We start from the raw sequence: 22,706 nt of genomic DNA, 5'->3' as shown, positions 1-22,706 counted from the left end.
ATTTGCATTTCAGGATATTTGTTTCTGACTCTAGTGGTAAGATTCTTACTTTGCTGTTTTACTGTTGAGGCTGCATGGTGGTGTAGTGGTTAGCACTTTTGACTCACAGCAAAAAAAAGCCCTGCTTCAAACCCCAGCTGGGACCTCCCTGCACGCAACACGTGTCCTGCAACAGACTGGCAACCTGTCCAGGTAATATCCTAACAGGCTCTAGCAACCCCAAAGGATCAAGTGAGATTGGAAGATAGATGGAGGAAAATTGTTGTTGCCTTTTTATCTATAGGTTTATCATGTAAGAAATGTACAGAAAGCAGCTGTTGAGTGCAGATAATGACAGGAAACCCAACCTGAATGTTACTTCCGTCTGTCTTTGAAGAATTTCTGTCCCGCATTAATCAGAGGGAATCAAAATAAAACTTCAGGATCTTTTTATAGTTGTCTTGATGCCCACTAGTGTCATTACCCACTAGAGGGCAGTGCAGGTTCTTTTGCATTCACTGGGGCTGATGGTGTGATTTCTTGAAATGCTAATGCAGGTTCTCAACTGGACTGGATTTTTTTCTGTCAGAAGATATTTTCTTATACATGAATCCTGCTGTTCCTGAGCGTTGAGAGCAAACGTGCTGTTGCTTCGGCGTTCCTGGTTGTCTCAAGAGTGGCCCTCAGCCGTCCAGACTCGGCCCCGAAAGAGGTCCGACCCTCCAGCTGTCCATGAAGCAGAGGCAAAAAAAGAGGAACTCCAAAGAAAACCACAAATCTGCCCTTAAAGCATGTTTGTTTAATAAGCAGACGGTCAAACATGAGCACAGTGCCATCTAGAGGTAAATGAGGCATGGTTCCATCTGAAAAGGTTTTTATTGGGCTGGGGGGGCGAGGTGAAGCCTTCAGAGCAAGGCGAGAGCGGCTCTCTGCAGTCAGTTTCTCTTCCAGTAAAAACTTTGTTAATTATTCAGGACCAGAGGTGTGAGAGGCTCCTCAGAGCTGCAAAACTGGTTAAAATGCAGGGGACTGCAGCGTGATCCAGTTTCACTCTGAACCGAAACAAATCTATCCGTTTCCATGTCAGATTACAAACACTCAGACGTACAAACATGGGGGGGGTTAGCACTGAAACAAGAACACAGATTTACACGTCAGCATGAAGCACAGAAATTCATATTCATATAATAAACTTCTTCAGCAATGAGGTCTGGACGCAGCTGCTCATCCTCCCGAGCAGAACCCAACCGGAGCTTCAGAACCCCGCACAGCTCTGGCGAGCTTCAGGTCTACAGCTAACACAGACGTACAGTTTCACAGCAACACGGGCGCATTTACAGCCGGGGGGGGGGGGTTCAGAGGGACACCTCGGCTCTAGGAACTCTCGTAATCCTTCTTGTCTTTCTTGCCTTCGCCCTCAAAGCTGTCCGTCCCGTCACTGTTATCGCGGCGCCGCTTGCGGCTGTTGAAGCGAGGGTTGATCTGTGGTAGAGGGTCCATGCCCAGAACTTTGTGGATCTGACGGAACGCCAGCAGCCTCAGAGCGAACTACGGAAACACAGAAGGGACATCTGACATGACGACACCAGCTCCTAATCCAAACGTCATTTTTACAAACAGATTTAGGCCAGTGAGACTAAGGTGCATTCATGTCTTTATGAGAAGTGGTGCATTCAGGACCCATGATGCATTCAGGGCCTAAAGTGTATTTAGGAGCAGTGGCGAATTTAGGATCCATAGTGTTGTGTGTAAACTTACCATTTACTCCATGTGTGAATTGACGGCATGTGTGTGAATTTATGGGATGTGTGTGAATTTTTGGCATGTGTGTGAATTGACGGCGTTTGTGTGAATTGACGGCATGTGTGTGAATTTACGGCGTGTGTGAATTTACGGCACGCGTGTGAATTTACGGCACGCGTGTGAATTTACTGCATGTGTGTGAATTTATTCAATGTGTATTAATTTACGGCATGTGTGTGAATTTAGGGCATGTGTGTGAATTTACGGCATGTGTGTGAATTTAATCCATGTGTGTGAATTTACGGCATGTGTGTCAATTTACAGCATGTGTGTGAATTTACGGCATGTGTGAATTCACGGCATGTGTGTGAATTTACGGCATGTGTGTGAATTTAGGGCATGTCTGTGAATTCACAGCATGTGTGTGAATTTATTCAATGTGTATTAATTTACGGCATGTGTGTGAATTTAGGGCATGTCTGTGAATTCACAGCATGTGTGTGAATTTATTCAATGTGTATTAATTTACGGCGTGTGTGAATTTACGGCACGCGTGTGAATTTACGGCGCGCGTGTGAATTTACTGCATGTGTGTGAATTTATTCAATGTGTATTAATTTACGGCATGTGTGTGAATTTATTCAATGTGTATTAATTTACGGCATGTGTGTGAATTTAGGGCATGTGTGTGAATTTACGGCATGTGTGTGAATTTAATCCATGTGTGTGAATTTACGGCATGTGTGTCAATTTACAGCATGTGTGTGAATTTACGGCATGTGTGAATTCAGGGCATGTCTGTGAATTTACGGCATGTGTGTGAATTTAGGGCATGTCTGTGAATTCACAGCATGTGTGTGAATTTACGGCATGTGTGTGAATTTACGGCATGTGTGTGACTTCACGGCATGTGTGTGAATTCAGGGCATGTCTGTGAATTCACGGCATGTGTGTGAATTTACGGCATGTGTGTGAATTTACGGCATGTGTGTGAATTCACGGCATGTGTGTGAATTCACGGCATGTGTGTGAATTTACGGCATGTGTGTGAATTTACGGCATGTGTGTGAATTTACGGCATGTGTGTGAATTCACGGCATGTGTGTGAATTCACAGCATGTGTGAATTTATGGCATGTGTGTGAATTTATGGCATGTGTGTGAATTTATGACGTGTGTGAATTCACAGCATGTGTGAATTTACGGCATGTGTGTGAATTTACGGCATGTGTGTGAATTCACAGCATGTGTGAATTTACGGCATGTGTGTGAATTTATGGCATGTGTGAATTTATGACGTTTGTGAATTCACAGCATGTGTGAATTTACAGCATGTGTGTAAATTTATGGCATGTGTGAATTTATGACGTGTGTGAATTCACAGCATGTGTGAATTTACCGCATGTGTGTGAATTTACGGCATGTGTGAATTTATGGGATGTGTGTGAATTTATGGCATTGTGTGAATTTACGGCATGTGTGAATTTATGGCATGTGTGTGAATTTACGGCATGTGTGTGAATTTATGGCATGTGTGTGAATTTACGGTATGTGTGAATTTATTGCATGTGTGAATTTATGGCATGTGTGTGAATTTAGGGCATGTGTGTGAATTTAGGGCATGTGTGAATTTATGGCATGTGTGTGAATTTACTGCATGTGTGAATTTACTGCATATGTGAATTTACGGCATGTGTGAATTTACGGCATGTGTTAACTTCTGGTCAAGGTAAATCTGGTGTTTAGGTTGTTTAGGCCAGTGGTCCCTTACCTTTTTAGCGCCGCGGCCCGGTATGACGTCACACAAAGTTTTCACGGACCAGTCTTTTTTTTCAATAAACTTTATTGCACATTTCTCAATTTGACGGACCTGTCTTTAAGATGTTGGCGCAGGATTACTGTAGCAACGCCACGCAGAAGGAGGAACAGATACGTGACAACACAAATCCCGAGCTTTAATTTTGACACTCATGGATAGAACATCGCACAGGAGTCGTCATCCTCTCCCCTTCCCACACTCATGGTGCAAAAAAGAAGTACTGTCTATTAAATGTAGCTTTCTTTTTTTTGGAAGTGGAAGGCTCCTCTTCTGTCTTCTGGCTGGGCCTTTTCCACATGGCAAAGAAACTTTCCAGACGTTTGTTTTTTACTCATTCTGCTAGCTCCTGGGTTTTGTTTTACCGGTAACCTATCACGTGACCGAGAAGAGCGCCTTGGCCCGCTTAAAGAGTGACATAGACGGATGTAACAGAGAATCAGGCAATTTTTCAAAATAAAACATCTTTCAGATTCAGAAAAAAATAAACCGAAAGTAAAGTATGTTATTTATTATTTCTGTGCGGCCCGGTACCAAATGACCCACGGACCGGTACTGGTCCGCAGCCCCGGGGTTGGGGACCACTGCTTTAGGTGAAATATGAGCTCCTTTAATTTTATCAGATATAAATAGGTTTTTAATAACTCTAGATAAAATACCTAACGATCTGTTGATAGATATGTAAACGAACATTTGAATATACAATTTATACAATTAAAAAGTATTCTTGTGATTTTATTAACAGAAATACAAGTTTTTGTCCAAGTGATCTTTTAACTGACAGCTGTTCAGTGATAAATGACATTTCAAACTTCAAGCACTTTAGAGAAATGTGAAACCCAAGAATCAACATTAAACTAAAAACTAAACTAAAATATTTGTGTTATAATGATTAAACAGATTTTATATACATTTGTGATTTATAAAAATAGGCAAATTAAACCTCAGAACACCTTTTTCTCTTGATCAAAATGAACTTCTCAATGCTACATTTTTCTGCAGCATGCTGCTATTATTGATCAGGTGCTATTGAACAAATTTGAATTTCATCAATGTTGTGTCTTTCCCACAGAGTTCCATTAAACGGCACTATAACAAACGTTAAAAAATGCAATTGTGTACGCTCTTCAGGCTTTAGTGGAAAATTCTTATTGAAATATATTCAAAGTTTCCTGAATGTAGAAAGATTTACTTATTTCCTGAAGCTTTAAGGCCCGTACACACCGGGACGAATATTCGCCAGCCGTTATTCGCCAGCGTTTTTCAACACATTTTTTGTGTTCATACCCAGGCGATTTTCGCTGACGATGAGCCGAGTGAACATGCAATTTCATTCCCTGACATTAGATGGCGCTTAATGTAAATCAGAAATACTCCTGTACACAAGGTGGCGCTGCGCAACTTTACGCTTCTTAAAGTCTCTTTTCACTCAGAAGAAGAGAGCGAGTATTTACGCGCTTGTCAGAATCAAACAAAGAAAACATGAATATTTCAAGCACCAGTAGCTTCAGTTCCAGAGATGAAGAATTTATTGTTCTGTTGAATGATGAAAGACGCCGGAAAAGACGCCGATTTTGGGTACATCCCATAGTTACAAAAAGAGAAGAACATGGGGAGTTTTATCGACTGGTACAAGAGCTGAAAATGTATCATGAGTGTTTTCGGGGATATTTTAGAATGTCCGTCATTATTTCTTCGCGGCAGTGTAGACGCTACTTGGCGTATATCTTCTTTGCCGTGACGTATGTGTGCTCAGCAAGGCAGTTTTGTGTTTGAGCGCCCCCAAGTTGTGTTTTACTGTAACTTCAGAAGCTCCACAAACGTGTGCAAAAGCACCATTCTCATTGGTCGTATAGTTTTTGACGCGGTGCGTCAAACCAAAAAAACAAACCCGAGGCGTTTTTTTTTTTAAAATGACGCTTTTACGCCTGGCGTAAAGGCAGGAGAAGTTCATACCTGAGCGCTGGATGTGATGTCCTCCCTCTGCTGCTCCCCCAAAGATGACAGGGTATCCACAGGCTTCTTCTCACATGGATCCATTAGTCCAGGTCCACCTGTGAGGTAGCACAAAAACGTTGAAGGTTCTGGTGCCGATCCACAATAGATCAGCAACGGACCTGCAGTGGATCGTCGGTCTGACCTCACTCAGCACCTCTCTCCAAAGCAGGGAGAAAACTCTGGAACAGCGTCTTACCAGGGAGCAGAATTCCAGAAGCAATACATTCAAAAACGCGTCTGAGCGCATCGCCCGGGCTGAGCGGCGCGGAGGCGCTGCTGATGGCCTTTTCCACCAGCAGCTCCATGGCCTGCAGGGGGAGCAGTGCACAGGTGAGACACCGGTTGGTCCCTGCCAGCAGAGGCCTGAAGCAGAGCTTACCCATCTGGGGAAGGGGGACCACGTCGAGACTCGCTGGCACAGGTCCCTCAGGATCCGGATGATGATCACGCAGGACTGAAGGCCGTTGGCTCTAGCCTTTTGATGCAATAGAGTTAGATTTATGGGGCGACTCGGAGGGTCAAGACATGGACCAAAACAGTTGAATCAGTTCCATCATAGAGGTCCAAACACTACTGTGCATAATGGAAGCTCAGTCTGAGGTGGATAAGCCAGAACTGTTTGCAATCAGCTGCCATTCCCAGTAGTCTTGTACCTCCTAGTTAGTAAAGGAGCTCAAAGTTTCAAAGATGCAGGAGAAACGGTCGTTTCTCCGCATCCATTAAACCCTGAGCCCGCGTCTCTCCAGGTAATTCACAAACAGGGACTGAGAAGTGTGACAGTCCGCCCGAGGAGCGTTCAGAGACTGAAAGAACCAAGGAAATCGGAATGGCTTTGCCACGCTTTTGCTCAGGCAGCAAACTGGCAGGGAAGCACTCAGATGTTCCCTCTTCTCTCAGTCCCCGTTCTAAAGAGTTAAAGGATGAACCCAAACGCTGACAAAGGCACTCTGTGCTGTTACTGTGCAGCCTTATGGAGTCACTGGATTTAGAATTCAACAATTCAGGAGCCAAACAAGGATGCCAAAGTTTCTAATTGCAGTTTTATGGAAGGATTGAGGTTGACATCGTGATGGAGGTCAATCAGGTCCTGTTGTTCTTGCTGGCATCCTTGATTAGAAGTTTGCTTTGAACAGAACTAAATTATTTCCCGTTTATGGCAAAGTAAAAACTAGAGATGCACCACTCCGTCCCCTGACCACAACCTCTGATTTTCTATTTAAAACGGGTTTTTTTTCTCTCCGTCTTTGATGTATTTGAACGAGTCGGAAACAAAACCACAGAGGAGGCCGACACGTGCGCAGAAACGTGCGCAGACACGTGCGCAGACACGCGCTCTCGCTGCAGAGGTCCGCGTGTTGAACAGGATAGACCAGCAGGAGAGGCGTCGTCGCCGCCGCTGGCTAATTCTCATCCTTGTATAGATCCAGTTTTATTGAAGGAAAACTGACAAAACTACACGAGTGAACTGAATGGATCAGGAATCGGCAAACAGATGATCCCTGAAGCTGCTTTAGGTTGGCCAATTATAATCACATATGCATTAAAAAGGAGAAGCAAATTAAGGCAACGAAAAGAAATAAATTCAAAGTTTGAGATTGAAATTCAGGAAAATGTAAATATTTGACTTTTTTGTTCATGAACACCGTTTCACGTTACGGCTACCTAAAGGTTTGAAAAAAACCAAAAATACGTCGGTTTCTGCAGATCCCAAAAGGAAATCCAGCGGTTAAACTTGGAGTGGTTGCATCTCTAGTAGAACCCAAATGTGTAGGAGCACAGATAAACGAGTTAACAGATGATGCATCTCATAAGGCTACAAGAAGAAAGTAAAATGATGTTCCGAACCTGGAACCACTTAGCGTGGCGCAGAGCAGCCAGAGCGTCAAGGCATTTTTGCCTGTCCAAGACGTCCGCTGGGTCTTTCACCAAACCCGAGGTTACATCTAAAAATGGATTTCAAGTGTCAACATGGTGATGAGGAACGGGTGTTTGACCAGGTCAGCCAGGCTTGCAGACAACAAACACATTGCCACACATACCCACGTGTGTTTGCATGACAACCAACAGCTTTTCATGACTGGTATCAGAGCACATGGATGTGGGTGCATGAAGGACTGTTACTGACATGAACTCTGCTTTACATTTCAGAACAATCCGGCTGAATTGACTTGAATTGGTTGGAGGCCCGCGCCACTTTATCAGGTAATTCCCCCCTCAGGAAAGTCCAGAGGATGGTTACGTTTTCTGCAGTTCACTGGCAGGCCTGGGTGAGGCGCCGCTGGTTGAATGTTGGGGCAGTTGGGACCTGATAAAACAGGGCGTGGCAGCAGTAGGTGTGGCAAAGTTTTTGGGATGTGAGAAAACCTTGGTCAAAAATCCTTCCGAACCGTTGGACCCCAATGAACCTCTGAGGACCGAGTAAGCTCTGTGCTGGAGGACAGTCTGGTCTCTGAGCTCCACCTGACACACACTCCACGTCTGCACCAAGTACGGACATGTCGTCACACACATGTATGCACGTACGAGCATGGATACGTTCTCGGGGGTGTGCTTCACGCGCTCGCCAACGACGCACGGTTCTGGGTGAACGGGTCCAGGGAAAATTTACCTGGTTAGACTGACGGGGCTCCGAACAGCCGTCCGCACTTCCCACCACTTCTGAGACCACAGATGTTTCTAGAGACATTATACCCTAGGACTGCATTCTTGTAACGCCTCACTAGAAAAGTTTTGACCAGATGTCCATACGACCTCTGCGTATCGAATGTACAGCTACGCGCCTTCCACTTCCTATTTAAAAAACACGTAAACACGTGTTTGGGACTGATCCTGGAGGAGACGTTCATAATTGTGGTTTGCGCCGGGCTGGAATTATACCCCCCCCCCCAAATCTTTCATATATTGGAATAGAGCTGTGAAAGTAAAAGCCTGGAGCAGGATTTGCAAGATTTCGACATTTCGCTCCAAGCCTCTTCCAACTGCAGGGGGCGGTATCAGGTAGCTTGTGTCAGACAGCAACCGTGCAGTTGTTGAACGCGCGTCACATGCCCGACGTGAACATAGCTCAAGTGTTCAGTGAGCCGCAGTCTTACCTGGAGAAAGTTTTGGAAGGTTTGGACTTTCATGGACAGTCAAAAGGTGAAGGGTTGGGATTTAAGGGTCACATTTCTGCTATTTGCAGATGATGTGATCCTTCTGCTCACACCAGGCCTCCAGCTCTCGCTGGAGCAGTTTGCAGAGGAGTGTGAATCAGCTAAGATGCGAATCGGCATGTCCAAGTTTGGAGCCATCGTTCACCTTCAAAAAAATGGAAGAATGACCCCTCAGGGCTCAAAAGGAGTCAGGGCCCCAGGCAGAGGGGTTTAAAGCAAAGTGGCCATAATGTTCACAAGTGAGAGAAGGTGGAATCAAGAGGCATCTGGACTTATGCGAACGTTGTACCGGTGTAGCGTGGTGAAGAAAAAGCTGAGTCCACTAGATCATCTCTGATCCTTTCTGGAACGGTACAGATCACAAGGGAAGACGGAGCAAACTAGCTTTCAGAAGGGCCAGGGTCTCCTTTAAGGCTTTAAGCTTCACTTTGAAGTACAACTGAACAAAACGGCACCGAATCAGTTTCAATTTGCGTGTCTCTTCAGCGCCGCTTGTCCACATGGATCTTCCCTTCCCAAGAACCAGAACATGTTCTTCTCAGTACGGACTGCGACCGTGTCCAGTCTCACACGGGCTGGGTTTGTTTCTTAGCTTTGGGGTGCCGTGCTAACGAGCTCGCCGAAGAAAAGCGCTCAAGTTTGCACTGAAAGTTAACGTCTCACTGATGCACAAATGAGCGGCAGAGCTTTGCTCCGACATCGTAGACCCTGCGCTCGTTTCTCATGTCTGACCGACTGCACACCCCCGTAGCAAACATATACATGACATACATGCATAGATGTGTATGTTATTGGAGTTTCTGCTGATGCCGCAGAGGAGGAAGCCGTGGTTGAGAGATCGGTGAGAGCAGCAGAGAACAGAGGGGTTAGAGTCACTGCATGCATCCCCGGCAGCAGCAGAATGAACCAAACCCCCAGTGCTGAGCTCAGGAACAACCACAGGTTCCTCCACAGCTGCCGTCATCCAAAACTGACCCCCCCCCTCCCAAAAGACTGAAGGACACAGAGGGGCTCACGGTTAACCGTTGTTTCAGTCAGCAGGTAACTGAAGACAAAACCAGAGACGTTCATGGGATCGGAGGAAACCTGGGAGTCTACGACTTTGCTCCAATCCGATTGGCTCAGCCCAATTTGGAGTCCAATTAGTGTCAAGGCTGTTGTCCCCTCAGGGGAGCAGGTCAGAACCGGGCCCCGAGCATGGTGAACGGGTCACCAGCACACAAAAGGAAGATTTGTTTCCTGTGGGAAAACTGCATCCCGTCTTCTCTGCCAGATCTGGATTTGAGAATTCAAAGAAGATTACGGTCGAATTGAGCTGCAGGAACAGATGTGTTATCCATTTGTCTTCTGCGGGAATTTTCACATCAGAGTAGATGTGGAGAGGGGAGAGTAATCGATGCCTTCCACTGATTATCGCCAACAGTACAAATGGAAACAATCTCCTGAAAAACACAGGAAACAAAACAAAACCTGGACTAGACCCAACACAGTGCAACACTGATCATGCTTTCCAAGGATAAGAACAGGTCAGAGTTACAGAGCCGAGGAGGCAGAGCAGGACTGCTGGCACTTCACCTCTGTCAGTCTACACTCCCTGATGTAGCCGAGCATTCACTGAGACAGACACTGGGCTGGGGGGGGGGGCGCTCTGGAGGGCTTCCACGCCTAACTTAGGGAGAGCTGCATGTGTGTGAATGTGCTGGTTGGCAGATATTCTGGTCTCGGGTTCAAACCCTGCAGGAATCAGGTGTGGCTGCGTGGACCGCAGTAACAGAGCCAAAGCAGCGGGCAGTGCCAGCAGACGGTGCTCTTCAGGGCATCAACCAACATGGTGAAACTGATTTCAGAGAAGAAGAGCAGAAAGACCAGAAAAGAGGTTCTATGGAAAAGGCTGCGATGGAGATCCAACCTCCTTCCCGACCGGCCTCCTCCCGGATGACGGGCGACGTCAGCGTGATTGTCACTTGCATCTTTGGATCGCTGCAGGATGTCAGAATGATGGCCGCTTCCTGGATGGATCCTTTCACCTCGTACTTCTCTGGAGTCACAACCTGAGGACAGGGGCACAGAGAAACAGTCGTTCCTGGTTCCATCCGACACCAAAGCTACGTTCACGCCGGCCGCTGCCACACAAGTCCTTGTGACCGCACGCGGATTCACGCCGACCACCACTGAAAGCACATTCAAAGTGGAACCGGTAAGCCTTATTTTTTTTTTTTTCGTCGACAGGCATCTCCCAAATTTGAATTATGCAAAAAAACTTCCCATCGTCATAGTCCAGCTCTTTGTATTGGGATAAATGCACGAGGAAAATACCGCACAGCTCGCCCTCTACAGCACTGAATCCAAAATGAACTTTAAGTCATCCCTGCTCACAATAACCCAAACAGAGAGAAATGATAAACCTTTAAAAACCAAACAGCATAAGCAGATGAAGCCTCAGATCTACATGTCCTCCACAGAATCTTCCTCTCTATCCATTTCAAAAGCAGCACAGGTGAGTGAGTCACTGTTGAGGAGCTGGTGTCGTTTCTTCAGTCAGTAATGACTGGAGAAAGTTCCCTCAGGTGTCTGTACAGGTTTGTCTATGTGGACTCATTTCCCTGCAGACGCTCTACCTTTGGATCATCAATAACAGGGAAATGTTTCCACATCGGGCTTCTTTTTCCAGTCTCACTCAGTTTCTTTAGGTTTTTGTGTCGTTTATGCTGTTGGGCACTCGCCGTCTTTCGCTCACACTCGGTTCATGTTGTGCTGCTGCTGGGCGTGGCACCGCCCCCTCCACCCCCCTTCGCGCTCAGCACAAACATGCATATATTGACCCTCGACGCACGGCTTGAAGAGAAAAACAGAGACGGCTAATGGGAGGAGCCACGGTGGCGGAACAACGCGACTGCTGTTATGTGTCATTGGTCAAAGTTGCAGTGAAAAAGTTGCAGTGTGTGCAACCAAACGCATGGTTTTGCTTGAATTTGCGCTAATAGTTGCAATCGCAACACTGCGAATTCCTGGGGGGATCGAGAAGAGCGGTAAAAGGAGGAAGATTCACCAGCTTCAAGCGTCCTCCAACTGTGAGTTTATGTGCGAGTATCCGGAGGCCACGGTCCAGTTGTGTGACCACCTCATGCCAAACATGCACTCAAGAATGCACCAAGCACGTTCTTGAGCACACGCCACATAGTAAACGGCGCACACGTGGATTCCTCCGCCGAAAACTGGCACCAACCTTCCACCAGAGGCAAGGTGGGGTTCAGTGTTTGCCCTAAGGACACTCCCACATAGGAGCGGGAAAAGACTCAAACCTGCCGAACAGAGGTTGACCGCTGCACCACAGCCGGCCCACGTGCACCGGTTTCATTTATGCCATAAAGTCCAGACAGGTGTGAAGCTGCTACCGTCAGCTGCTTGGGCAGGTGCTCCAGGATGGAGCTCAGGAGGGTCTTTGTGGGCTTCTCGGAGCAGAGCAGCACCAGGTTGACGTCCTTGTCGCCGCGAAGAAGCAGGCCTTTGGCCAGAACTCCCACCCTCATGACCCCCTTCAGGGCTCTGGAGGGTTGACACAAAACACACAAATACAGTAAAGCAGGAAGCTCACAACACTCTGCCTCAAAAGCTCAATAACAGGTGGAGAGCAGGTGAGAAGAAGGCGGAGTCTGCCCTCACCTGTCCTTCGCCTGCGCCTCCTTGTCCTCCTCTTGGACGCCTTCCTGTTCTGTGATGATGTCAGAGACCAGCTTGAGCGCACGCTCCGTGATGGACACGATCTTCTGGATGGACTGCAGCTCGTCCTCCGATGGGTAGATGGCGGCGTGCTTGGTCATCACGTAGCGGTCGTCGGAAGAATCTGGGCGTCGGGGGGGCTGAGGGGAAACACGAAAAAGGTCACGGAGAAGAATCTGATCGAAGGTGAATCCGTCAGCCGGAGCTTGCTTATCGGGCATCAACGGGAGAAAGAGAGAGAGGCCACACAAATGAGCACATGATGCGTTCAGTGACCAGGTCAACAATCAGAAACCTGACTCCCCAAAAAATGTATTTAACGCTTCAAATGCATCAGCTCTAAAAGGAAAAAGGCTTAGTGCATTTTTGTGTGTCTCTCAGTCTGTACACTGCAGCGCTTTCACACGGAGGTCTTTGAACACACCATGGGACCCTGGGGCTGCAAGCCCGGCATGCCGGGACGGACTCCCAGCAGGCCGGGGGGCCCCTGAGGATACCCTCCGTCTGGGAGGCGGCGCCGGTCGTCCCAGTGGTGCTGCTCCTCCTCCATGCGCCTCCAGTACATGTCCTCCTCATAGCGCCTGAAAGGAGAAGCAGCTGGGCTCATAACCGTCACTCATGTTTCCCACCCAACCTGAAGGCCTCAGGCTCCTCCAGCTGCAGTCACAGCTGAGCCGCAGCAGAAGGTCTGCCTTCCTCACCTCATCTCCATCCTCCAGCGCTCCTCCTCCTCCCTCCTTCTCCAGTACTCCTCTTTCTGCATCTGCTTTCTCATCTTCTCCTCCTGAATCTTGCGGGCTCGGATGCTGGGCTTCACCTCCACCTGCAGGTCCGGGTTCACTTTTTTCTGCAAACCAGAAGATGAAATCAGAACTTCGAACACCTTCTGACGCTGACGTGCGGAGAGCAGGCCGTGCCGCTGGTCTGCGGAGCGACAGGAGGCGGGACTTTAACCACAAATATCTGTCTTAGTTTAAGCTCCTTTCCTGTAGAAGTACATTAACAAGCTAACAGCAGAAGAACTGTAAACGTGAGAAAAACAGCATCTAAAGTCAAACACATCTAGTTTAAAAAACTAGACAGAGTAAAGCAGACTGAAACGGCATCATTTTAATTAACGCAAAGGGATTATCCTCAGAAGAACTAAAGAACCTGTTCCCAGTTTGAAGTACGGTGATGCCGTTTTTAGCCAAAACCTAAAAACTGTCAATTTCTAGGAGACATAGTTTCTGCAAAGCGACAGGAGTTCATTAGACCTCCGAGTTGTGGGCAGGACAGCTGTTGCGGGGAACCCCGCCCCCTCTTCCACTCCCCGTTACCCCAACCTAACAAAAACGGGCGAGCACTTTTGCGGCTATCCAGCCGTACAGTTTGGATCCACATTCCAGCTCAGACGAGGAAAACGGAGACGTGCACGGATCCGTTTGCATGGGAATGGAGCAGAGCAGGGAGACTTTAGCTCGCCCAGCCAACTTTTTATACATCACAAACAGAACTAACTTTAAAACTGCAACTTCTACGTCTGCTACTGATTCACAATGATATGAATAAAGACAGAAATGTACCTTACCAGTGTCTTAATTTCCTTTAAATATGTTCTCCATCACATTAAACACACACAAAAACAGCATTTTCATTGGAGTGGGTCTTTCACTACACAAATGGTGATCAATAAATACAGGATTGATGGACTGGTTGAGTGAATAACCTGGTCTTGTGGCACAGGTACGGTTGTACATATGCTTTCAATAACACCGTCCTCTCCAGATGGGAAACATCCCATCATTTTCTCCTGTTGAAGCTTTTCTTAAGACCCTATTTTATTCTTTACCGTGTTTTATTTTTCTGCTGCCAGATGACTCACTTTAACCCCCCTGTGGATTCTGACGGTTTGTTTATCGTCTTTCAACGTCATTTATTGCTCATAGTTTTGTGCCGCTCTTTGGGAAACCTGTGATTAAAAGGTTTTTCAGTTGGAACACGCGACTTCAGACGTTGGTGGAGGAGCAGAACATGACTGACCGGATCTAAAGAGCGTCCGCTCCTGCTCCTTGGGGTTCTACAGACCCACCTTGTACTGCAGCCGGTGCCGGCGGCCCTTCAGGTGCATCTCTTTGGCGTTGGGGTCGTTGAAGCTGCACTCGCACAGCTTGCAGTGGAAGCGGATGACTTTGCCTTCGTCGTTTCTGACCTGGAACACAGCGCCGCTCGTCAGGAGGTCCGCCTCCTCTGAGCCACAAGCGGCTCTCGCCAACGCTCACCTCCTCCACGTAGTCGTGCCCGACGGGCTGCACGTCGCTCTGCAGCGCCACCAGGGCAGACGGCGACAGGGCGTCACAAACATCCGCCTTGTCCAGGCATCCTGATGGGGGCGCCACGGGCTTACAGGTGTCCACTTTGACCTCTGACCTGCTCTCCTCGGCCTTCGCTGTGGTCTGCAGTTTATTACCTCCTGAAATCCCGTGAGAGCAGAAGAAACCCGTCTGTTTACGGAGAGGTGGTGTGCGTGAAGGTCGCACTCAACTGAGCGCGTGCAGATCTTCTCACTCACCGACAAAGTTAATCTTAGGGGTGCAGATCTTCTTAGCGGCCGCGGCAGCATAGCCGGCGGCAGGCGGGCCGTGGCCCAGCGGGTTCTTCACGCCCGCTGCAGAACCGCTGACAGCACTGGCGGGCTTCATGTAGGAGGAGCTCAGGCTGGCGGCCGACGAGCAGCTGGCTGAGGCGCTCAAGGCGCTGCTGGAGCCGCCCAGGACGGCGGTGGTGGTCTTACTGGAAGCCGAGGTGACGGAGGACGACGTCTGAGTCACTATGCTGGGCTCGGTGGAGGGAATGGGCTTTCCAAGCTTGGTGTGCAGCTTTACAACCTGGAACAGGAGGGAAAGTTAGCTTCTGTTTCGGACCAGAATAAAACCGGAACTTTTTATCTGTGTGACGATCCAGAACCCGATTGATGACCCTGAACCCAGAGGTCAGACGGTTTTCACGACCTTTGACGACTGCAGTTCAGTTTGAGGCGCATTTATGTTTATTTTACATCTTTAGTTCCAATTCTTTCTAATCAAACGGGGAACTGAAGCAGCCACAGGGTGGTAGCCCTGCCTGCGCCTAAAGCCACGCCCCCACCGCCAGCTACATGGCATCGACAGACACGAGCACGCTCAGCTCAGGAGCAGAGGAGGTGCGTTTACAGGTCCTCCTCTTCTTTGAAAATTCCAATTCAAACTTGTGAGTGGAGTTTGTGCATCTCTGTGTGGATGGAGCCAGGTGAAGCCCAGAACTGAGGCGGTCAGACGATGTGAACCTGTGGGACGACGCTCAAGGGTGGAGTCGGTAGATGCAGCAGATCAGAACTCCAGAACATTACAATCATGTCTGGACCTGGCAGCTAGCCAAACACATGTGTAGTTCCAACCAGTTTGTTCTGATGGTTTAACTGCAGCAGATAAACCTTCAGAACCCAGAATGCTCCAGTTCCGTCACTAATCAGGTTCATCAGAGGGAGCTGCGGAGCGACGTACCTTCTGGTGCTTGGCGCCACGGATGTGGGCGGCATACGCGTCGGCACCAGTGCAGGAGACGTCACAGAGCTCGCAGCGGAGCTGGTTCTGAGCGCTGCGGGCCATGGCTCCGCCCCCTGTGCTGCTGCTGCTCTGAGACACCTTCAGCGCCGCCTCCTTCTTCTTGTGCTTCTGGCCTTCCAGGTGCTCCTTGTAGGTCTGCAGCGTTCAGAGAAACCATCAGAGTTATTTCATGACGTCAAAGGAGAAGAAAGCGGCGCTCGCCATCAGCGGGCGCCAGGAAAGGCCGGCTCACCTGCGGGCCCGCACAGCTGATCTTACACACGTCGCAATAGTGGATCTGGGGCGGTTTGGGCGGCTGTTTGGGTCGCAGCTGTTTGTTCTGGAAAGCAGGCTTCTTGGCGAAGGGGCTGCCGGACCAGGCTGCCGTGGCCGCCACGGCCGCCACCGCCTGCTTCTGCTGCTGCTGCTGCTGGTAGTAGTTGGAGGCTGCAGAGTACACGGCCGCTTCGTAGCCCGAGTACGAGGTTCCTGAGGAGCCCAAACGCAGGAGGAACAGAAAGATCAGGACACCTGCCAGAGCTCGGGAGTTACACCGGACATCTCTGGATCTCACCGGAGTATGTGACGGCGTTGGTGCTGTACGTTGGGCTCTGGGAGTACGTTGGGACGACTGAGGCGGCGGCGGCAGCTACAGGCTGCACCGTGGAGGTCACCGGGTAGATGGAGAAGGTGGAGGACGCCGGGCTGGGGGCAGCTGGCTTGATCACGGTGACCTGGCGGGTCTGCTGGGTCTGCGTGTAGGACGTCACGCCCTGACTGTACCCGGGTTTGGGAGCTGGGACAAGGAGAAGGTCATTTCATATTAATAGGATTTCAGTTCTCTATCATCTGCTCGTCTTTAGTTTTCCTGCGTGGAGGTGCAGATGGACACCTGGAGGTGGCGGCGTACCTGTCTGGTAGTAGGAGTCGGCGACGCTGGGTTGCGGCTGAGCTGCGGCCACTGCTGCGGTGGCCGTGGGCTGCTGGTAGTACTGCTTACTGTCGTACGACATGGCCGTGGCGGAGGAGCGCACGTACGAGTACGAGTCCTGCAGGAAACGGGAGAACGGAGCACTAAAACCAAAGCACAGGAGCAAAATGGCTGCTGCCTCACAGCAGCTAGAAGTCGCTCAGCTGTTGCCATGGCAACACCAGCACTGCACACAGGAGTCTGTTCTAGCAGGAAAGATTTAGGCTTTAAACGGACCGAGGACTGCTCGGTTCTCAAGTCAGTGTCACATCACCTGAGCAGAACCCGAGCCGTACCTGGTAGTTCTGCGACGTGACTGGCGGCGGTGGGGGCGGGACCTCCGGCTGGCGCTGCGTGTAGGTGTAGTCGGTGGCGGCGTGGGCCGGCTGGTATCCACCATAGGCAGCGGCGGTGGCAGCGGCTGCCACGGCAACGGGCGCCGGTCGAGCCACGGCAACCGTGGCTGCGGTGGGAGCGTAGGCCGCCGCCACGGTGTGGGCCGCCACGGGAGCCTGGTGAACGGTGTAACTGGCTACCGTGGTGGGATGGGTGTACGCCAGCCCGGCCGTCGGCTGTTGGCTGTGGCAACAATGAGGGGCAAATGTCAGGAGGTCAAAGGGAAAGATCAAGATGTGTTTTTATCTGTAACGTTCTCAGTTCTAGAAGCTATAAATGACCGTCATTTAATCAATTTAATATATTTTAATTTCCATTTATCCAGTAAAAAGCCCCACATAATGCAACCATTCAAGCACAACATAATAAACGGCAGGAAGTGGAGTTTGAATTGAATAGGAAGCATCATGAATTAATTTAACTGCCTCACAAGTAACAACCACAGTTTTAATACATATTCAAAAAGTTCATAAGATTTTTCCTTTATGGTTTGTTTTTACGTTTCAAACTAAACCAGCGAAAAACAAAGACGTAGATTTCTTTCTGTTTTTCATGACAAAACAAACTGCAAAGCCTAATTTGTTATTAAACGCTTGTTTTTTTGTCAAACAGCTCTGTAACATGTATGCACTGAGCTGGAACAGAACCTAGGCAGGTGTTTACCATGTAAACACAACCGGAGCGCTGGAGCCGTGTGTGCAGTGGTGCTCATGAGCAAGCCGAAGCTGCGTTTGGAGCCGTCTCTTTAGACCTGACAGGATTCAAACCTGCCCCAGGTGGAGGAGTTTAAATACCTTGGGGTCTTGTTCACGAGTGAGGGAAGATCGGAGCGTGAGATTGACAGGCGGATCGGAGCAGCGTCCGTAGTTATGCGGTCGCTCTATCGGTCCGTCGTGGTGAAGAGAGAGCTGAGCCGAAAAGCAAAGCTCTCAATTTACCGGTCGATCTACGTTCCAGTACTCACCTATGGTCATGAGCTATGGGTCATGACCGAAAGAACAAGGTCCCGAATACAAGCGGCTGAAATGAGCTTCCTCCGCAGGGTGGCTGGGCGCTCCCTTAAAGATAGGGTGAGAAGCTCGGTCACCCGCGGAGAGCTCGGAGTAGAACCGCTTCTCCTCCACATCGAAAGGAGCCAGTTGACATGGCTCGGGCATCTAGTTCGGATGCCTCCTGGACGCCTCCCTGGAGAGGTGTTCCGGGCATGTCCCACTGGGCGGAGGCCCCGGGGAAGACCCAGGACACGCTGGAGAGACTACGTCTCTCGGCTGGCCTGGGAACGTCTCGGGGTCCCCCCAGAGGAGCTGGAGGAAGTGGCTGGGGTGAGGGAAGTCTGGGCATCTCTGCTCAGTCTGCTGCCCCCGCGACCCGGTCCCGGATAAGCAGAGGAAGATGGATGGATGGATGGAGGATTCAAACCTTTCCCAGCATCCCTGCAGAGGGTGGGCAGCAAACGCCCATCGGCCCTTTGTTTGCTCTGTTGTGTAACAAGTTTGAGGCAAACGCCGATACTTACAACACAACACAACACACCAAACTACACTGAAAAACTATTTATTATAATGTCTTTAATTCAAAAATCATTTGTCATTTTTCAGACAAAATAGCAGCATTTCTGGTAGCTTTTCATTTATTGATATGTCATTATTAAAATCTCTACACTTGTGTGTCAAATACTGGCTTCAAAACAGAAACTTGTGGGTCAAAACAGGCGTGTGGCAGCGGTAAACAGACCAAAGTGATCTATGTGAGACATGAACGTCCAAGCCTTTCAGTATTGACTGATCACGTACTAGAAGACAGAGATGGGTCCGTTTCTGAACGCCTGCGCCAACTTTAGCTGTTTTTGTTCTTCAGCGTGGAGGGGGAGCGTGACGCTCTGCTGCACGCCTCCGCATGATGGCGTGCAGCAGCGGCTCAGATTTGCCCTAAAGCGTGTTGGTGCTGCTGCTCGCGTCGGGCTCCTGGGAAACCCGGACGGTCGATGCCGAGCCTGAAACGCTGAGAGGCCGTTTACAGCCAAACGTCAAAGGTGTCGTCACGCCAGACGGACGCCATCTCATTACGGGAATAAAAAACAGGGAAATGGCGCTGAGGCTCTGATGTCTAATAAGAAGTGAGGCCAGTTTAAACTGGGAGTCCGTCTGAAGGGTTCGCCAGTGGGACAGAACTCCTGAATGGTTCAGGAAACAATTCCCAATGTGGGGGGGGGGATTTGACATTGTTTTGGATCAGAACACATCTGCTGTCTGAGACGGAGCACACAATAAAAAGAAGGTTTGCTCTGTTGCTGAAGTCATATTGATGCTTTTCTCTAGCAAGGCATGTAAAAAATAATAACAAATAAAGCTACAAATATCTGTGATGGCAGAAGTTCTTTGTTTTATTCCCCTAATAGGGGAGTGTCACTGAGCTGAAGAACATTCAGCAGGAATTCCACTGCAAAAACAATAGTTTTACAGGTCTGTTCACCATCTTTCCTTCCATTGGATTTCTCTCGTCTTCCAGCCGCTGTGAACTGAGTTAGCAGAAAAATACGGGTTCCGCGGGCTTCTGTTTACACTGTCAAAACAAGATTCACTTTGAGATAACAAATGTCACAACGACTCGACTCGTTTATCCTTTTTGACCTCTGGCTTCAGGAAGCTTTGCTCTTATTTAAACCTCTACAATGAAACGCTTCGAATGCTTCACAAAGCTTCATCAAACCATCACTGGATTAAAACTCAGAAGACACGTAGATCCGATCCAAACGAGTCGGTCTTCTTTCTCTCAATGAGGATTTTGAAGGTGGATTTTCTTCCACAGAGGAGAGAATCCAAGAAGAATCCAGAAGAAGATTTCTGGTTTTATTTTAATGTGATTTGATCAAAAATAAACTTCATATGCTGCTACTGAAAACGGAGGATCAGAACCGGCCGTCTCCAGTGTTTTCAGTCTGTGTGGTGGGTCAGGAAGGGTTCGGGTTTACCGGTTTAGTCGCCAGTGCTGCATTTTTCATTCCATGTTGTCAGCTGGTCGGGTCGTTTTGCTGGTCAGTCTTTTGGTTAGTGCTGGTAAACAGCGTCGTTTAACGAAGCTGTTGGGTTTTTTACAGTGACGCCATGGAATAGTCTTAGGGGATTTTGTTTACATGTGTTAGTGGTGTCAACCGTTCATTGTCAGTAAGGGGTGTCACCATTAATCAATGTAATTGATCAGTTTATGTTTCTACCATCTGTGTGAAGCAGGCTGCTATGGCACCATTATAAAAGGGTTTCAAGATAAAATAAATCGATTATAAGGAATCTGGAAAACTTCCTCTGCTCTGTTCAGTACCAGGTGTTTGTTTCTGAGTCACTGGTTCAAGTTTTAGCCAAAAATCCATTTTTAGGTCAGTGAATCGGATCTTTCAGAAAAACCGATATCGACAATGAATCGGATCAATAACCACAAACGAATCGTTATAGCCCTATAGTCAGTGTTGTTGTTGTTGTTGTTGTTTAATTGTTTTTAGTTAATTCAAAAAAAACAAAAAAGTAGTTCCCCCATCATCAATTATTGTTAGTGGGTAAATTAATCCGTCGATCTTTATTCTTCTAGTTGATTTTAACCTATCTTTAGTCAGCGCCGTTAACCGGAATCCGGGTCCGGTGCCCAGCCCGTCCCCCCGCCCGGAATGCCCTCTAAGCTCCCGCCGTTCCGCTGACTCCCGTCCTCCACGGCGGCGGAGGCCCGGCCGCCCCTCCCCCCGCGGGAACAATGCGGCGCGGATCGCTCCGCCCGGCCGCCCCGCTGCGGATCTCCCCGGCGCAGGCCGATGGGTGTCCTGATCCTCTTACCTGTACTGGGCCGCGGCTCCGTGGGTAAATCCGAAATAATTTCCGGTAGCCATCTTGGCATCTTCCCCGAGCCGGCTGGGCACTGCGGAGGACACAGTCACACACAGACCGGATCAGAACCAGCAGTACCAGGCCGAGCTAAACAGGTTTTAGCCGCTGCACGAGAGGCGCGAAAAATACGACACCTGTTTGGGGTTCATGAGCCGAGCTCGGTTCCGAAAACTCACCGTAGGTGAAGGACACCACTGGACATATGGGAATCATCGGTTCTAAGGTTCGTCAGACCAGAGCAGAATTGCGGCTTCTACATGTCGACCGGAAGGGTCGGTGTGGCGCATGCGCCGTGGAACATGATCTGACAATGTGACGCAGGCTGCGGCCTCCGTTCAGTCTGAGGCACGAGCCGGAGCTGCAGCCTTTCACACGAACACTGACAACAATTGACTCATTCAAGTCACGTATTTTATATAAACATATATTTTATAAAAACAACCTTTTGTTACTGTAAAATGATAATGAAGTGTTTGCATGGCTTGATTTTCAGGATTCCTCTTATTTTGGTTTTTCAGGAAATATATACAAACTAACTGTAAACGATACCCCCCACCACCACGCACACACACTCACACAAACACTGCTAATGTACACATTAAGCCTTTAGATACCCTAACAGCACAATACATTTTAACTTTAATTTTTTAAATTCTTTCTAGTATTTTTTTTAATCTTGTTATTTTTTAGATTTGCATATTTCACAGAAATCTCTAAATGACAATGTGTCCAAAAAGTGAGGATGTTTTGTTGGCTTCATGTAGAGAAGAGCTTTCTGTGGTTTTGTTTGCATAATACCAAAAAAGTTGTCATTCATAACTTTAATTTTCACCAGAAAATGTTCTTAAAATCAATTTTGTTTGTTCTCTACCGGCTCCCGTGTGGCGTTGGGGGGTTCCGGCTGCCGCTGCTGCTGCGGCGGGGGTCTTGGTGTTGGGGTGGCTGGGCGCTCTCCCTCCTTCTTTTCACATTCCTCCATCCATTTTAGAAGAACATAAACACTCACCTGAGCACAGGTGTTAGCTCACCTTTGCACTAACAGTTTGCATGATTGAATGAATGAAATATTTCACACTAGTTGGTTTAAAGGCATAAGTATGCGTGTGTGAACACTATCTGTTTTGTGTACATGTCGACAGGTGGACATTTCTGCAGCTAGCAGGTGTGTTGATAACATTTGAGTGTGTGTGGACAGGCCCCGCCCTTTTTGTACTACATTTGAACCTTACCATAATGATAAACAACCAGTAAACTTGTTGCTTTATGCTGCTTCATGGTCTTATCCCCCCCCCCTCCTATTATCACCCTCCTACCCCCCCCCCCCCCCCCCCCTGACATCCCTCCCTCTTCTTCCCTCCTTTCCTTTTCCGTCCGGTCCAACACCACAGATTTTCAAACATGATTGAAATTAATCAAGTTTGGTCTCAATTACAAAAGGGGTTTATTCAGACATACCTCTGGTTTGTATGAAGATTAATAACCCCTCTTGTTAAAGTAA

The 22,706-nt window shown here is 48.5% G+C and overlaps 1 protein-coding gene across 2 annotated transcripts; it reads right to left on the bottom strand.

Moving 5' to 3' along the window:
- Nucleotides 1-758: 758 nt before the first annotated feature.
- zfr (zinc finger RNA binding protein) lies at nt 759-21,545 on the bottom strand. 2 transcript variants are annotated; one of them, XM_023958824.2, is made up of 20 exons: nt 21,385-21,545; nt 21,158-21,239; nt 17,237-17,519; nt 16,881-17,019; nt 16,545-16,766; nt 16,224-16,459; nt 15,929-16,126; nt 14,959-15,274; nt 14,669-14,859; nt 14,479-14,598; nt 13,109-13,254; nt 12,832-12,988; nt 12,351-12,547; nt 12,083-12,233; nt 10,597-10,738; nt 7,381-7,478; nt 5,915-6,010; nt 5,732-5,843; nt 5,494-5,591; nt 759-1,527 (listed from the first exon to the last, which is right to left on the bottom strand). In XM_023958824.2, the coding sequence occupies exons 1-20, from the start codon at nt 21,419-21,421 to the stop codon at nt 1,354-1,356; spliced, it is 3,195 nt and encodes a 1,064-aa protein (XP_023814592.1). In that variant the 5' UTR covers nt 21,422-21,545; the 3' UTR covers nt 759-1,353. The 2 variants fall into 2 exon arrangements, 1 of the variants encoding a protein (XP_023814592.1); XR_013658048.1 differs by lacking the exon at nt 7,381-7,478.
- Between the last annotated feature and the right edge of the window lie 1,161 nt (nt 21,546-22,706).

This window comes from Oryzias latipes, chromosome 9, assembly GCF_053564925.1.
Source record: "Oryzias latipes strain Hd-rR chromosome 9, Olatipes_Hd-rR_3.1".
Taxonomy (NCBI): Eukaryota; Metazoa; Chordata; class Actinopteri; order Beloniformes; family Adrianichthyidae; genus Oryzias; species Oryzias latipes.
Note: the sequence above shows the minus strand (reverse complement) of the source record. Positions and strands in the feature narration are given on the sequence as shown.